The sequence below is a fragment of the Typopeltis vanoorti genome, chromosome 10 (genome assembly GCF_054136105.1).
Source record: "Typopeltis vanoorti isolate ZY-2024b chromosome 10, IOZ_Tvanoo_1.0, whole genome shotgun sequence".
NCBI classification, from domain to species: domain Eukaryota; kingdom Metazoa; phylum Arthropoda; class Arachnida; order Uropygi; family Thelyphonidae; genus Typopeltis; species Typopeltis vanoorti.
In genome coordinates this window covers 127,148,280-127,167,496 of record NC_143558.1, presented here as the reverse complement: position 1 = coordinate 127,167,496, position 19,217 = coordinate 127,148,280, and the positions used below count along the sequence as shown (strand labels likewise).

The 19,217-nt window shown below is 33.7% G+C and overlaps 1 protein-coding gene across 3 annotated transcripts in view; it reads right to left on the bottom strand.

Moving 5' to 3' along the window:
* The window catches only part of LOC150102778 (ecdysteroid-phosphate phosphatase-like), a 393,004-nt gene that overhangs the window by 26,248 nt on the left and 347,539 nt on the right, over positions 1-19,217 (bottom strand). For all 3 annotated transcript variants that reach the window (XM_090398941.1, XM_090398940.1, XM_090398942.1), the window contains one exon: positions 15,371-15,619. In XM_090398941.1, the coding sequence (XP_090255067.1) occupies positions 15,371-15,619 (249 nt within the window). The remainder of the gene's footprint in view (positions 1-15,370; positions 15,620-19,217) is intronic.

Here is a 19,217-nt window from a genome sequence, read left to right as displayed (position 1 = left end):
CCCTGAGTCTGTGGTGGATGCTGTGACAGTGAATGAGTTTAAGGCGAGGTATGATAGATACTGTATGAATGTCAAATAGTTGTGATGAATATGATTTGGGGCCTCCCTCGATGAGTCTAATGACTCCCTGGAGTTGCCCGTAATAGTAATAATAATAATAATAATAATAATAACTCAAAAAGTGCCGTGAAGAGTTGACCAATGAGGAATTGGTCGAATTGGAAGAACAACGTGTTGCAGAAGAGGAAGAACGAGAATAGGAAGAGGGAAAAGAGAAACAAGAAGAGGTAGTTAAGCAATTCACATTGGAGGGTCTTGCAGAAATGTTCTCTGCAGTTAGTGATGTTCTCAAATTGGCTAACAACATGGACCCCAAAGTTGGACTCTACTTATTATCAGAAAGGAAAGTACCTAATAAGTCTGCTTGCTTTAAACAAATTTATGATGAAAAGAAGAAGAGGAATAGCAATGTTCTCAAAATTACTGACGACATGGACCCCAAAGTTGAACTCTTAGTACAAAGGAAAGTACATAATAAGTTTGCTTGCATTGAACAAATTTATGATGAAAACAAGAAGAGGAATAAGCAAAGCACATTAGATATTTTCATCAAAAAACAAAAGGTTACACCAGAAGAGCTGCAGCCTGATCCTTCACATAGGGAAGGTAATGGAAAATGTGATTGTGGAGGAAGATTTGGGTGATAATTCTCCTGATTTTTAGTGCAGTAACACACAGTACAGTTTTATGAGGTTTAAAAATTAAAATGACAGTATGCGTATTACAGTCAAGTCCCTAACCCCTATAACTCTGTTGATTTAATGTATTGACTTACGTCCTGCTGGATGGAAAGGAACCCCGATGTAAGTCGAGGGATGACTGTACTACTGTGGGATTGGATGGGATATTCGCTCACATTTTATAGGAACGTGCAGGGAAACTGGCAATGTCTTTGATAGGCTGGTTAATTTAAGTTTAAGTTCTAGCAAAATCCCAAGAGAGTGGAAGGAGGACAAAATAATTTCTCTGCATAAAGTAGGATCTAAGCCTCTGGTAGTAAATTTTAGACCAATTAGTATCTCAAGAGTGGTGGTAAAAGTACTGGAAAAGTTGGTCAAAAAAAGAGAACTCGGGAATGGGTGAATAAGAATGATACCTTCTAAACGGGGCAGCATGGTTTCGTGAAGTGTCAGTCATGTCTTAGTAATCTACTACTAACTTTTTATAATAGAGTGACAAGTGAATTGGATAAAGGGAACGGCTACACAATGATACTGCTAGATTTTGCAAAGGTGTTTGACAGGATACCACATGGAACTCTGTTATGCAAACTGCAACAATTGGGATGGATAGGGAAAAAACTAGTGAATATGGATAAAAGGGTGGCTGATGGACAGATACCAAAAAGTAGTATGTGGAGAAGCAGAATCCAAGCAGTGGCGAATTCTCCATGCTTGCTGTGCAAGCTCATTAATTGAGAAAGAAGTAATATTTATTTGTTAATAAATGCATGCATTTATAAGCATTCCATTTAGGCTTTTATTTTTGTGGACAGAAGACGTTTTAAGCTTGCGTGGCAATAATTGAGCTTTGCGTTGTGTACCAAAGGCCGATGCTAGTCAAGCTACCTTGGCTTGCTCAGTTGTGAGAGCATCCAGGTCCTCGCTTCAGCACTGTGATTCATGCGTGTGCATAGCCATTTCCACTCCCTTCACGTCACCTCACCTTGTTGCTTAAACACAGGACATTCGCAGTCAAAGTAGCTCTAGCAAGTGAGCTTCAGCCAGCCTTTACAAGTGTGCGCGTTGCTTGGGAAAATTAAGTTACAACCAACTTTTTATGACGATGTTATTGACCAGTTCATAAAGAAGAACTTTAGGGTAGAATTTGTATTCAAGTAGCTAAATTGAAAAAGTTAGAATTTGATTTGTAAAATAAATGTTGTATTTGTATGATTAAATGTACATAAATATCTAAATACAGGTAACCCTCGTATAATGCAGTGCTTATACAATGTGGTCTAAAATTGTAGTAACCCTTGTTGAATGCGGTACTTATAGAACACGGTTCCGATAAAAACATGGTCTACAAATTGCAGTAACCCTTTATCTTTTCATATATTTTTCACCATGCGAACTAAAAATCAAATTTTATCTTCATTAAATTTGTGTCTGCCTGTATCCCGCATGTAATTATAAGTAGTAAATTTATATTAGAGGAAATACCCTTTAGCACGCATGTACCTCAATTGTTTACCGTATAAAACATTTATTGTTGAAAATTGTCCTCGTTTCTGCCAGGAAATACATTAAAAATCATAAGTATGTTCATCTCAAGCTGAGCACTTTATTTTCTGGTGAGTTATATATAATATGTAATGCTTGCTTTTTTTGTGTAAAAAATTATTTTTATAGTAATGACCACAAACTGCAACGAAAGGGAAAAACCAACATTGAAAACAAAATTAATTTCTCTCAAAGAAAAATATTCAAAATCTTGGATCGGTTGAAAAATGGAGAAAAACCAGGAGTTTTTGCAGGGACTTTGAATTTAAATGAATCAACAATTCGAACAATCAAACAAAATGAACATAAAATCCGAGAAAGTGTTTATTGCTGGGTCAATAAGTGCTCGTGTACGCGATATTCTAATGGAAAAATGGAGAAATCTCTAATGATTTCGATAGAAAATTGCACCTCAAAAGAAAATTCCTATGGATGGAAATCGTATTAAACAAAAAACTCTCAAAGTTTATAAACATTTATAGTGCAGGCCAGGTGTTCAATGCAGATGAATGTGGGTTATATTGGAAAAAAGTGCAAAAACGCACCTATATTTCGAAAAATGAAAGATCAGTTCCAGGATTCAAAGTTTCCAAAGACAGAATTACTCTACTGTTTTGTAGTAATACATCAGGTGATTACATGACAAAACCAGTGTTTATTAACCAATCCTCAAATCCTCATGCTATGAAAGATTAGAATATGCACTATTTTATTTTGCCTAAAACATTTATGCATTATGTGCAATGAAGTTTAAGTACAATTTGTAATTTTTATACTTTTATTATATTTATACTCTTATACTATGTATTTGTTTCATAGTTTATATGTTTTCTTAACTTACACGAATTACCTGAATTAAATAAAAATATATTTTTTGTTGGATATGGCATTGCTGTTTATAATTAAAAAAAAAAAAAAGATTTCGGAACATAACCCTACTTTTTTCTATGTGATCTGAGACTCGCATAACGTGATTTATATAACGCGCCATTTCTGCGGAAGCTAACATCCGCGTTATACGAGGGTTACCTGTACATAGTTTTAAATGGTCGGTAATTCATTATTCCGCTAATCAGACTTCAATCACACCTCTCATTCCCTGAATGATAACAAGAGCAAGCGTGAATTTCAAGACCAGCATTTGCCCCTGAATCCAAGAGAAGTCAGGTGACTGACTAGGCATGTGCCACAAGTCTCTGTGCTTGGACTACTGTTGTTTAATTTGTATGTAAATGATATAGGAAATAATTTGGAATATTAGTTGTTTGCTGATGATGAAAAGTTGGGTAGGGTAATAGTTAATCAAGGTGATGTAGAAATCTTGTAGGATGATTTAAATAGGCTTACAAGTATGGGCAAAACATAATGGATGTCAATTTATTGTGGAAAAGTGTACAGCTATACATTTTGGGATAAAAAGATTACAAGCTCTGTATCACATTGAGAGAAATGTACTCCAGAAAATTGACAAAGCCAGGAATTTGGGAGTACTAGTAGATAGAGAGAGAGAGAGAGATGAACTTTAGAGGGAATATAGTTAAAATAGGCCAGGATAGCTCACAAGATTACTTGGTTATTGAAGAACACACTAACAAGCAGAGATAAAATAAGGGAGGTATCATTCCTTTTTATAAAGTCTTGATAAGGCCACATCTGGATTCCTCTGCTCAGGTGTGATTACCTGTTTTTCTTTTTTTGGGAGGGGGGATGAGTAAGTTGTGGAGAGGATCCAGAGGCAAGTGATCAAGATGGTAAGTTGTCTGTGGAATACTTCATATGAGGACAGTTCAGAGTTTGTGGGTTGTAAAAATTTGCAGATAGAGGGGAAAAAAAACAGGGAGAGGATATGATAAAAACATTTAAATTACGTAAAAAGTTTTAGAGGATTGATACAGGGGAAATGTTTCAGCACTCAGCTAGAGGGGGCAGAATAAGAAGTCATCCCTGGAAGTTGGGTAAGAGTGTGATTATCAAGGGATTGAGAACTAGATTTTTCACTTGGAGAGTGATGAATGAATGGAATGGGTTGTCTGAGTCAGTTGTGAATGCTTTACCCATAAACAAATTCAAGGAGAGATATATGATAGATATTATGTTGATAGTCTGGGTCTCCCACGATGAGTCTTAGGACTCCATGAAGGTGCCTGTGCAATAATAATAATAATAATTTAAATATGCTGTCAGTGTTGGCAAACAAAAAAGAGTTATGCATTTTGGATAAACAGATAACAAGCTGTACACCACATTGATGGAACTCTACTCCAAGAAATAGATGAAGTTAGGGATTTAGAGGTGGTGGTATACAGAGAGTTAAAGTTCAGAGGATCTATTGCTAAGATAGCTCATAAGATTACTTTCAACATTGACTGGAATACAAATCTGCACAAAAATTTCAGAACCGAGGCTCACAACATGGTGATAATAAAGATAATATAGACAGAATGTCTATATGAAAGTGACACACTTTGGGAAGAGGTGACAAGCTGCTTATTATACTGATGGAAATGGAATTGATGAAGTAAGCAATAGTGTGATTATTGGATTGTAAACAGCAGCCACTGACTTCAGCAAACTCCCCTAGATAAACAGTTTACTATAGTGAATTTAGAGAGAGAAAAAAACAAACAAAAAAATTATTTTTCCACACTCCATTCCGATAAAAGTGAAATGGTGGAGAAATCATACAATCATAATAGAACAAAGAGTTGGCAGGAATCACACTTACAGAACCCAAAACAATAACAACATAAAAAAAAAGTACAAATACAAACAATAATGGGAGAGAAGAAATAATTAGAAGTGTATGCAATAAAAAAAAAATACAAAATTAATTTTCATTTTTCAAAATGTTACATTGGCTTAAATTAACATGTTCCAGCAGGGCACTGGAAAAATTCTATCATTGCATTTCTGACCATGGAGTGGGATTGACAAACTGTTACAGAGAATGCAAAGCTATGAAAAAAGGAAAGGACTTTTTGTTTTCTGGTTATATTAAGTAACCAAAATTAAGAGATATTCTATATCTGTATTTTAAAATTTTTAAATGTGTAGTTAATTATATTTCAATCTGCATTAACCAGCTATGAATCATTTGCATATGACTGGTAAGTCTGAGGGAAAAAAATTATTATTCGTAACACCATCAAGGAGTCCGAAGACTCATTTCAGGAGGGCACCTACTGTATAACAACACTCCATCTCCACCACTACACCGAAGCTCTACTACCAATCAGCTACATCAGCACCATCTACTGCTCACTACAACTGCAACAGTATTTTTTGTCTGTAAATTGCTTGTGTTCTGAAGGGCTGATTTATCTGTATGCAGGATGAAAAACCCGAGTTTCTGGTAGAAAAAACCCTGCTACTTTCATATGAGATCGGCTAACTCGCCTTCAATTGAAAAAGTCCATATATAAAGATTCCTCCCGTCACGACGGGAATCGAACTTAGGCCTTTTCTAATTGAAGGGTGCAACATACTGTCATTCTTCCAACTGTGCTACAGAAGAGACATGAATACAAATAAATTTGTTACAGACAAATAAATATGAGTTAAAATTGTGGTATTATGGTGGGGAGCGGGTTTGAACAAATTACTATGGTTGCAAACAAATTCCCTGTCATCCCATAAATTCTACTTATCCTTTCTTTCATAGTTTCATGGTGATCAGCATTCATTATAATAAATTTATAAAGATACTTGTGATAGAGTAATAACCTCAATTTAATATAATTATCCAACATTTCAACAGAGAGAGAGAGAGAGACAAGATACATTACAATACATATTCTGCTGAAGAATACTAATTGGTCAACCATTAATACCCATGGCCTGATTTCTGGTGAAAACAAACCACTACATCAAAGCTAGAGTTCTGATATCAATTTGACTAAAGATCACTAACCAATAATTAAAACAAAAATAACATTCATGATTGCCAATATATGAATTAAGAGCTAACAGATTTGGACTATAGGCAAAAAAGAGTCCAAAAATGGAAGTGAGTTCTGGTTTTCAATTTTAATGGTAAATTGTATGCATTTCTGCTGTTTTTTCAGGTAACTGAGGAAGGAGTTTAAAGTTTGGTGGCCACATATCTAGATAACAAAAATATTATCAATGTATCAAAGCCAAACTTCTGGTTTTAGAAGAGGAAATGATAGCATGTCACTCAAAAGAAATCACATATAACAGCTAGCAATACAAAGAAATAGTGACAAGCCCATGGCTGTACTACCCGCTTTCTGTAGTTAAAAATTATTTTTCAACACATAGTAACCAGAACATACTATGTGGGCAAAGAGGACCACAATATCAGAACAGAAATATGTTCTATAAAAGAAGAATTATGTCACTGATAGGAACATTCGTGAAAAGGGTAGAAATGTCAAACCAACTAATAAATCATCTTTGCCAAGTGTGATGTTATTAATTTTGTTTATGAAGTATTGTGTATGTATTTTTATTTATTTATTTTTTTTATTTGGGGGGGGGGGTGACCTAATAACTTCTAGAGTGTTGATGCCAGTTTCATGGCTAAGAGATAATTAGGGCTGTCTATACCTTCAACTTTCAGTTAAAATGGCACTTATGTATTTCAGGAAAACCATAAATTCTTTGGGTACAAAAGTAATGTAGTAATAGCATTTTAATGGCATCTGATGGCAATGAAGTGATTAATTAAGCAATTTAATAGTTTTCTTTTTTAATCCTGTTAGTTGGGTTATAGTTTATAAGTTGATAGGCGTTACTGTCAGAGACTAATTCATTTGATGAGGGTAAGACTTGTTTAAGGTGACTGTAGAAATATTTTTGTGTTCATAACAATGATATCCTGATTTGGTTTTAATGATATGATGGCTGCTAGCTCTGTTTTTGTGAGACTGCTATATGCTTTGATATCATCTAAAATGTTTCTAAATGAATTTTATCAGCTATATTAGCTGAGAGAAATGTAATGCTCCTTTCAATGTATATTAAATTTATTAACAATTCTAGTTGATCCTGAAAATTTTAATCACCTTTATTAAGCAGTGAGAGTTCACTGTTATTTAGGATGTGGTTGGACAGGTTGACCACATGGTCATTCTTTGTAGATAGTTGGTAACTCCTAGAGTTATTCACTGGGGAAGAGATGTTCCAATTGGTTATGTTTTATTATTATTATTATTCGTGCACCTCCAAGGAGTCTGAAGACTCATCACGGGAGGACACTTACTGTACAACTCTCCATCTCCACTACTACTCAGAACCTCTACTACCAATCACCTACATTCTACTGCCCACAACCGCCTATGATGATTTTTTAAACATCACCATTGTTTCAGTCTATGAAATACTGCTGTAAGGTTTCCTTCATTAGTTTCCAGAATTTCTGGTTTAGCTGAGTTGTTGGTGATCAATTCTTTCAATGTGTCCAAAGTACTTCAGCTTTCTTCTGTCAATACCTTTTAAGGAGTCTTAAAGTTTACCAATCCTTTCTACAGACCACCTATTTGTCCACCTTTCAGTATGTGAGATCCTCAACAGTCTCCTGTAACACCACATCTCAAAAGTTACTATTCTTTTCCTATCAAATTTAGGCTCTAAGTTTCATAGCCATAAACTGCATCAAGAATTCTTAGCTTTGTTCCTTGAGAGATAGATCCATCCTTCCTAACTTTAGACAAGTCTCTGACTGTTGTTTCAGCCATTCCTACTCTTCTTCTTTTGACCAGCAATTCTTTAGATTAATAATTGATCCCAAGTTTTGAATGTGCTGATTTCAATTCTTTCTCCATTAAGGTAACCTTATTTCCTTGGAGACCTATAATCTTTATCTTGCTAGGTTTGAGTTTAAGTTCTCTGTTCTTGATGATCTCATTAACTCTGCCAAGGATTCATCCTAGTTCTTCCTTGTCATTACAAAGGAATACTGTATCATTAGATTATTGATCTATCTGCACCCCCCCCTCCTCCCCCATTGGTAATTTCCTAAAGTAAAATATGCAGGCCTTTCAATCCAAAGTTACTTTCTTTTTTTCTTGTTAACTTTCTGTCTGTACAAGGCATTACTGTACTACAGGTTGAAAACCTTGCATGTGAGATCAGTATTAAAAAAAAAATTGTTTTGAATATCACTACTGTTCCACATCTGACATTTTCACATATATAATGTTTTTAAATATAATCCAGATATGTCAATGCACAATATAAAATAAACCCATATAACCAAACCAAAATTGAACTAAAGAATATCTGACATTTACAGAAATTTACCAAAATTCAGTTATATAATATATGCATGTAAAACTGCTTATAGATGATAATGCCACTTCAGGCCTCCATATAAGTGACAGTGGTTTCATACTGGGCGATGACATTTATCTATCATCTAAAGTTATTCAAAAACATTCATTCTACAGTGGTATTTGACCTGTATGATTGCTGGAAGTTTTTTCACTTGATTATGCTATAAATTAAAGATGCCAAGCAATTATATTCTGGGTTTAATCATTATCTAAGCAAACAAAGTTTATGCGTGAAATAACTGGGTAACTCATATATAGAGGCTAATGACTTCACATCACTTGCCTTAGTATCTCATAATGCCAAGCACATATCCTTATGACATGCATAATGCTATGCATTATGGGAAGGGTCACTACCCAGACCAGTTTCAACCTTTATTGAGGCCTCATTAGTGGGAGCCAGACCCAGAAGTGATAACAAGGTTGCAGTAATGCAGAAGTCATTTTGCATTATGGGATACTTTGTTTATGTGCAAACTTTGTTTGTTTAGACTTGGATAAAACCAAGAATTAAACCAAGAATATAATTTATTGGTATCTTTAATCCATAGTATGTTGTTTAGAGTTGAGATGCTATCCATTCATCCAAGTCGGCATGTGACTACTGGAATGTCAGATGTTGCTATCAACATAAATAAGCAAGTTCACTGTACCAACAGCTAAGCTTATGCCCAAGCAGTGAAATATTTAAAAAAAAAAATTAAAAGTAGAATACTCAACTGTGGGGGAATTGTCCATAGTTGACTACTCTTTGAAAAACAAAATGTACTCTTGTTTTTCAAAGTTTTAAACTGTGAATACAGGAAGAACACATTTTGTACAATTGCTGCTTTTTAGAATTTAAAAATAACAATAAATTCATTTGAAAAACTGAAAATATCAAAACATAATATTTTTACCAAATGCCAAAACAAATAATTGCAATTGTTTTACAATACATTTTTACATTTCAGTTACATTAAATGTTGCCTCTGGTTACCAAGGAAGAAATTGAGGTCTGATGAGGTAGATAAATGAGACAGCTAGATGGATAGGGATTACTGCAACCTCAAAAAGAACATAAGAAAAAACAAAAACTGGACAATAAAGCTTATTTCATACATTTATGTCTCTGTCTAGATAGAAATAAGAGAGCGATCATCCAAAATACTATACTAGCAGTATACAAAACAGAAAGTGTTCAAAGAAATTTTTCTGGATAGCATGATGACAGAATGATATTAAAAATCAAGATATTAGATAAGAACTTGATATTGTTAGCAATCAGGAACATACATACGGAACTAATCTAGGAAGGTATGGCCTATTTTATTTTATTTGTGTGTGTGTGTGTGTGTGTGTGTGAGATTCTCTCCCACAGAAGATTGTAAACCTATAGTACCTTAATATAATGGATAGGCTAAAGTTTCTTTCTTTTTAATTTTATTTATTTTTTACATAATCTGGAAACCACTGAACTTTTTTTAAGACACTATATGCCTATAATAAGCAGAGTGGTGAAATTCTTTTCCAATCTAAAGATATTCACAAACATCCAAGCCAATGGTAACATTAAAACCTGAAGTTAGTTGATTAGAGAATAGCTTATACCATCATTTGACTAACATGGTAGACTTAAACAATGAGAGAAAGAAGTTTAGCAAAACAGATATTTGACATCAGGAAAACATGAAAAAGAACAGGAGTATAGATCAAGATCTGTATGGAATGATGAAGGTATTAGTGCCTCTGAATGAAAATACAGGATTTGGTAATACTGAAGTCCCAGCAAATAACCAATTAATTGGAAGAAAACTGTCAAAAAAAAAAAGCCAGTAATAATGTTAACTTAAGTGTGTAGTATAATCTTGGTATCTTGTACATTTCTTGAAGGTAAATGTCAGAAATTGATGATAATGATCATTGTCTGAAATTGTGTGGTCAACAGACACAGAGTTAACAGTGTCTTCTATTTACAGGCTGTTAGCTTGAATCAGGATTGGATCCTAAATGTTTGCAAGTCTTAAAGTGGTGGGCAGAAATGTGGTCCACGCAGTTAGCCTAGTGGCTGTGCACTTCACAACCATATGCCAGGGGAAGGAGTGTCCTAGAGGTTTGATTCCCGTTGGTGACGTGAGAAGCTGAAGGATCTTCCTCAGCCATAGCCAAGTTAGCAGGTCTTGGACATGGACAGTAGGATTTTTTCCCCAGTTTATCCCAGGGTTTTTCATTCTGCAAAGCAGGCAAACTGGCCATGAGAACTCAACACTATGGACATAGAATATACTGGATAAGGCTGATCCTGTGAACGGTTTGAAGTCCGATGATAAATAAACCCTCGATACCGCAAGGTAAAAGAGGGTAAAAAGGAATATGAGATGAGTTAGAAATGTTTGTGGATTAGAATGATGTAAAAAAAAAAAAAACACACACACAAAAAAAACATTTACACCAGTTGATAAGCAGAAGTCACTTCATTTCTAGGAGTACAAATGTATGTCTACAGTAGGATGTTTACACATCCAGCCATGAAGAGATAAGATGGACTTCATCTGCAAAATACATGTCAAAATTTATACAACAATCGAACATTCTAACCATGCTATTGTTAGTGACTAGAATTATTTTGAAAGATGCTAAACCAATTCATTCTAATTATTTATATCTGTATTCAGCTGAACTTGAAAGGAGTTTTATGGAATCAGCTCTAAATTGACTACCTTTGATTGTCTGAACATTTACTTACTTACTAGTGCTAAAATGATAAATGCTTCAAATAGATTTCTATTAGGAGTAATCACCATACTGCTATGTAGTACAAAAAAAATTCTCATAATAAGGAAGAAATGCTAAGTCTATAAAATTACCATTTATTACCATGTTGTTCATTCTTTAGGCAGACAACATCATCCAATTTACAGACATAAATAATCTCTCTTTCAGTCTCTTGATAGCAATGAACAGTATTTCTGTTGGAGTATACATATCTTCCTGCTTAAAGATACTTAGTTCTGTTATTATTTATGTGTTCAAAATATCGTGCACTAGTTCTTTCTTTGCATTCAGCCAGAATACACAGATTAGGTAAGTAAGCTATATTCATTATAGCAGCTACCAAAAGAAAAAAAGGAAGATGGCAAGTTGGTTGGCCAAATGAATAACATTTTTTTTTTCTTCCTCCAGATATATTTTAATTTAATTCTATAACACGTTACTGCTCGCATATTGGGGTTCCATTATAATCATGTGCCCTAACTGTATGTTATTCCTAGTATTGTTTGAATTAACTGTACTGACGATGCCCTAAGATACTTAGGATGAAATATTTACTTATTAAAACTTATTACTGTGGTTATTACGTGTATTTGTTTAGTTATGTTCATTACTGTCATTACCAAAAAAGACAGATGGTGACTTGGGTTGACAATGGATAACAGTTTTCTGCCCTCAACCAACAAGCTGCAGGTTAAAATTTCACTGTGATGATTTTCATCACTTTGTGTGAGACTATCACTCTGCTTATGGAGATTTTAAAGTGCCATGTTTGCTCTTAAGAAGAGACTTCCCCAGATTATCTAATCTTTACTCAATTCATGATACCAAATGAGCTATAGGTTTCCAGTTTTGCAGATAGGCCAGAAACATTTCATCATGAGTGCATCTTAATCCTTATCTTAGAACTATCATTCATAATGACTGCCTAATAGTACCCAAAATATACAATTTTGTAGCAGCAGAGGATATTTGACTATACCTCAGATATCAGCTATCCATTTTCATCAATTGACTTTTCTCTTTCTCTCTTTTTTTTTTTTTTTTTTTTTTTTAAATCAAGCTAATGGTTTCAGTTATACTATCCATCTTAACATATGGTATTCATACCAAGTATCTGTCAAAAAAGCAAGAAGAGAAACTCAGAACATGCTAAAGAGCAATACAAAGAGACATGTTGGGAATTAAAAGTACAGAGATTGAAAAATTCAGACATTACAGAGACAACAACTGTTACAAAACCAAACAGTTAAAGTGGAACTGTGATGGCTGTACAGATAGGATGAGGTGAACAACAGCAGTACTTTTGATTCTTAAACAGAGAATGCTAATGGTTTCAGTTATACTATTCATCTTAACATATGCCGTTCAAACCAAGTATCTGTCAAAAAAGCAAGAAGAGAAACTAAGAACTTGCCAAAGAGCAACACAAAGAGACATGTTGGGAATTAAAAGTATAGAGACTGAAAAATTCAGACATTACAGAGACAACAACTGTTACAAAACCAAACAGTTAAAGTGGAACTGTGATGTAGCAGCAGATAGGACGAGGCGAACAACAGCAGTAGTTTTGATTCTTAAACAGAGAAAGTAAGAGATACACAGGAGAGAGGGTAGATGTGGTGAGAGATGAAAACTAAGAACAGCAGAACAAACAACTGGATGAGGAGCACTCATTGAGAAAGAGAGGTGTAATTGAACTTATGGAAAGCACAATGATGAGGCTTTCCTTATGTTTACTGAACTTCACTATATCCACTTTTAGGTGTACATATGTCTCACTGTTAAAAAAAAAAAAAAAAAAAAAAAAATCTCTAATGCCTTCTTATTCTTGAAAAGGAGTAGGCAAAAATTATATTACTGTCTCAAATAAAGAGCTGTATGGTCGATGATTATTCTAAACTGCATGGTTAAAAACCCCAAGATTCCAGCAGAAAAACCAATTTCTTATGCCAAAGACAGACTAGATTGAAATTGTCTGAAAGAGAGATCTAGAACCTCCTCTAATAGTGAATAGAAATGAATATAAATACGATTCTTGCCAAACCATACACAAATTAACCCACTACATTATACAAAATAAAACTCAATAAAAATAATCTGAAGAAATAATAAAAAAAATAAACTTCCCAGCTAGTGCAAGTTTTCACATTGTGGCCAAAGTACTAAAACCTCAAGTGATTTATGCTTTGTATCCATGTTATTCTAATAGTATTCAAATATTATTTCAATTTCAGTGGACACTTTGCATCCATGTATTTGCTGACATGTAAATATGTCAAACTTATAATCCATAATGATATCATTCTGCAACAATCATTTTTGTAATGTAAAATCATTTTGTAAGTTAAATTATTATCAATCCAAGTTTCATCTAGATACACAATCGGTCTTTACTCCTCCCTGAAATATCTTATTGCTCTCAAATACTGTGTTCTAGATAAAACAATGTCACTTCGCTCCATGATAAGTTTCCTTTTATTCTGGGACTTTTCAAAACAAAATCCAATTTCATGAAGTATTTTCCTTAAAGTTTCTCTTTTCCAAGGAAAATTAATTTTTTCTTTAAGCACAGGAATCAATTTCGAAACAGTTGGCACTCTTTTCTCGACCACGTAAAATTCGTGAATAGTTCTTCTTATAACGTCTACATCAAAATCATTCAAAGCTACGGTTTTGACGGTTTTCTTTCTCTGGCGCTTTTTTTAGGAGACTTAAATTTGGCTTACAACCTTCACCTTTTGATTCCCTACGAATTCTTTTAACAGTCAACCCCGATACGCCGGCAACTGCACTTGCACGTTTTATGACTTGAGAAAGGGGAACAAGGAGACTGCTTTCTGACGATTCTTTTTTGCAGAATGTCAGCACATTATTCAATATTCTTATGCAAGAGCTACTGAAACGTTTAACAACAGAACTTGTTGACTGTACTGGATCCATCATACAAATTAATAATAAAAAAATAATGCAAAAAAGCGACAACAAAAATCAAGCAACTACTACTAGTACAGTGACAGACAAGAAGGCACATGATTTTGCATGTTGGTGACCAATTTGTACATCCTTCATTTCTTTCTCCCCTTAAGCATGAATTGACTATTCTTGGCAAAATGCCAAGGAAAGACCTACAAACGGTGGGCATACTATAGCAGTAAAACTAGAATTTGCATTCTGTTCCATAAACATTTTCACTTGTTCACATAGAGCACTTTCATTGACCCCTTGAGTTCTGGACACTTTTCTTCTGAAAAATAGTGTTTGAAGTACATATGCTATACTACCACTCAATGAGGCAAAAGGAACTAATTTTCTAATATCTTAAAACTTTTTTTTTTGATGGAAATTTAAAAAGAATAATTCTTTCATGTATTAATATGCCATGAGTGGTAACATGATTATATAAATTCTTTTTTGTTCTCAATCCTATCATCACTTATTGCTTCTGGATTTCTGTTTAAGAAAAAGAATTAACTTGGGACTAAAATCCCCTTGCAAAGAATAATTTTTGAATAACATCAAACTGAGAAATACGTCAAATAATAATAAAAAAAAACTTTATTGGATTGTGAACAAATGAGATTTGTTTTGCATCAATTAGCATTACACAAAACAAACTAAGTCTATCTATATATATTCATGTTAACAACTGAAATGCATTGATTACGGTGCACAAGATAAATTCGACTCACAGGATTTCATTATCTGAGGAAAAAGATATAACACAGAAGTGTTGTTACTTTTGGAATTTGGAAATTTTTTCACTATGGTGGTATGTATATGAAAGGGTGACTGACTTTTCTGATTAAAATTTTTTTTTTGTAATCTTATGAATATTTGGAATGTTCATATAAGCCATGTTAATTTCATTAAATTAACTAATTGTATATGTGGACATACCAAATATTCATAGGCCATGGAAAATAATCATAGAAAATGATGTTTTGCAGTTTATTAAATACCTGTACATTTTCTTGTGCACAATATTAGAGTTGGCGTAAGTAAAATAGTTCACTGCTGAAAAGCAAGAAAAATTACCTTTACTAGCTGTATTTTTTAGAACAGTTTGTGTAACATAAAAGCTACGCATATAATACTGTTCTACAGTTTCCCTTTTGCCATATATATCATCAATAGTTAAGACTGGTTTATAGCCCATATTCACATTAAAACCACAGTTTCGGAGATCTTCTAGTGACATCCAAACAGGCATGCCATCTTGATACCATGCGAGCCACTCAAACAGTCCGGGTTCCACTTGAATGGGTACATCATTTAATTCTAATACTAGAGAAGAAAGGGAATCAAAGCAAACTGTTATTTAACATTTTTAAAGTTCTTCAAATTTTAAGTTATTTTAGCAGCAATTCAGAAGTATTTAAATAAAATATATTTTGCAAAAATCAATTTATGAAAGGATTTCCTATCACTTCTAACATGTATACAAAAATATTTTACAGGATACCGGCTATTTACATGAAGAATTATGGCATGAAATAGTATACCGAATAATTTATGAGTTCCTGTAATGTATTTCTGTAATGTATCTTTTTTTCTTACAGACAAGTAAATGATCATGGCATGAAATAGTATACTGAATAATTTATGAGTTCCTGTAATGTATTTCTGTAATGTATCTTTTTTCTTATAGACAAGTAAATGATCTTTTACTAACAATGTATGGAAATTTTTATCATTTTGAAGCTGAAATGTAAGAAGATGACAGCCTCCAGTAATATATACAAGTTACTTTCCCTAGTTATGTAGGGTTGAGTTCCCTATGCTGCAAAGTCTTTATAGAGAAAGGGTTTTGAGTAATTTGGAGGTTTGATAAAACAGAGCAATATACTAACATGACATGGATTTAGTAATTATAGGAAATAATATCAACTGTTTTTAAATGCCTAAAGTCTATTGATATTTGTTTAGTCATGATTAGCAAGCAGAACAATTACAAAGTCATAAATAGTTTAAATGGAGAATGTGTACTAGACATATTTAAAAACTTTCATGGCTTACACACACAAACAAAACATACAAAAAAACATGGAATTTTATTCAAAAACCCCAATATAGTTCATCCAACATTACATGGACATCATCAGGAAGACAAACCAGTAATAATCATATTTCAATGTAATTTTCCCTCCCTCCAGATATATTTTAATTTAATTCTATAACATTCTACTGTACGCATATTGGGATTCCATTGTAATCATGCACCCTAACTGTATGTTATTTCTAGTATTGTTCAAATTAACTGTACTGACGATGTCCTAAGATACTTAGGACGAAATATTTACTTATTAAAACTTATTACTGTAGTTATTACGTGTGTATGTTTGAATGAATTCTCCTTTGAATGAAGACATGAATTCTCCACAGGTTTCGTTGTATAATAAAACAAAAAAACTGATGGTCTGCTTCAACCACGAACTGCTACGCTACAACAGATTCCCAAAATATATGGGCATCACTTTGGATAGAAATCTATCGTTTAAACCACATCTCATTAACACAGCATCTAGGCTAAAAACATGAAATAATATACTGCAAAACTATGCAGAACAACTTGAGGTGCTTGCTGAATGCGTTAACATTCAGCAAGCAATGCTTTGCTGCACTGCTATTGGTCTTTTTATGCAAGTATTGTTTAATATAATGCTCCATTGACACCATATAACTGTAGCGTATTGAATAGCTTCTTTCTTGGCACCTTGTCAAATGCCTTTTCCAGATCGATAAAACTTAAATATCGATCTTTGTTATGTTCCCAAGCTATCTCAACTATTTGTTGTAAAGGAAGATCTGATCCTGACAGCCTGTATTTGACAACCTGAATCCAGCTTGTTCTTCACCAAGCTTTTCTTCCACAATTCTTCTCAACTGTTTCTCAAGTATACTTGCATAAATCTTTTTTGAGAGCTCTACTCCAATTATCAGGAATTTGTCCATCTGTCCAGGGTTTCTGAACTAAGCAGTGCAGCCACTGTAAGACTTTTATACCACCACACTTCAGCATTTCTGGTCAAACATCATCTACTGCTGTTGCCTTTCCACATTTCAAGACTTTGATGGCTTTTTCCATGTATGGATATGAAGTATGGATATGTATTCCTGACTGTATGCCTGTTGAGTGTTTTTTACCACTGTGCTATCATTGCTTGTTTCATTCAGCAATTTTTTGAAGTAATTACTCAATACTTCAAGGATATCTTTTTCTCCCATTTTCATGTCACCTTTATCATCTCTAACTCCTTTTACAGCACTCTTTCCTCCATTCCTAAGCTTCTTCAACAACCTCCAGAATATCTTACCACCTTCTTGATATTTATTTTCTATGTTCTTGCCAAAGTCCTCGCATGACTTTTGTTTAGCTAGTTTTACACCGTGTTTGGCTTTCTTACATTTGTCTCTGTATTCTCTAAGAGCACAAGCTGACTTATTTCCCAGGAACTTTTGATATGCTTTCTTCTTTTCTTTCACTGCCACTTTAACTTCCTGTGTCCACCATGGAATTCTGATTTTTCTATCCTTGCAGACAACCTCACCACATGCCTCTCTTGCTGAATCAATCAGTGTTTTATTCAAGGCTTGCATGAATCTCCAAGGTTGGTTCCTGTTCTCAAATGCTTTCATTTTTTCTTCAATAATGTTTGTGTATTTTAGTCTACAGTTCACATCTGAGAGCTGCTCAACTTTTATTCGCTGTAAAACTTTCTTACATGTTATTCTTTTCAATATGAAATTTAATTTTATCCTGTTCAAGACTAAATAGTGATCACTTCCAATTTCAAATCCTCTGTACACTCTGGTGTCTTGCACAGGAAGAAAACATCACTATCAACAATAACATAGTCACTGAGACTTTTCTTATTCTTTGCCTCTTCTCTCCATGTGAATATGTGCACATTTTTATGTTGGAACATGGTGTTAGTAATAACCAGTCCATGTCCTAAACAGAAATCAAACAAGTATTTGCCATGATCATTAGCTTTGCTCTTTTCTCCAAATTTTCCCAAAATATTTTTGTATGTCTGACATTGATTTCCTACTCTGCTATTTAGATCCCCAACAATGACCAACTTTTCCTTTTTCATTGTGTCAGCTGCTTTCTCTAAAGCATTCAAAAAATTCCTCACTTCTACCTTAGTATAACCTTGTGGACCATAGGCACAAATAAGTCTCATTGTCCAGTTCCACATTCTCATATTTGTCTACATCACTCTACTTGAGACTGTCTACCATTCAAGAAGATTAGCCTTATATTTATCATTTAATGATGTATTTAGTGTTGAATACTATGGCTACTCCTTCTTTTCCTTGACTGTTTTTGCCTGAATATCACATTTTTTATTTATTGCTCAGAAAGATCTCACCAATTTTTGTCTTTTTTGTTTCAGTTAATCATATTATGTCGATCTGGTACTTATCTAATTCCTCAGCTAGCTCCATTTCTTTGCCGTTGAGGCTTCTTATGTTGATAGTACCGATATGATATTTAACTCTGGTAATGTTGAGTTGGGGTGTGTTTTCAGATATCGTGCACTTGATCAACGATTTCTGGTGTTGTTACACTTTTTTGGACATCCTTCACGTGGATCATCCATGATGAGTCTTTTGACTCCAATGAAACCTGAATAACAATAAGTATAATAATAAACAGGACTGTAGATAACCCAGAATCTTAAATCTAAAATAACAATTGTAATGTTAAAAATAGGACATCGTTGTTACTGAAAGAAGACTACCTATAAGAAAGAATGTTTTTCTCATTTTATATTAATAGAATTTAGCTTTGATGCAGTTTCTAAATAATTAATTTGTAATTTTTTTTTCTTTCACTAGAGGTCATGCCAGTAGAATAACCTGTGATCAAATCATT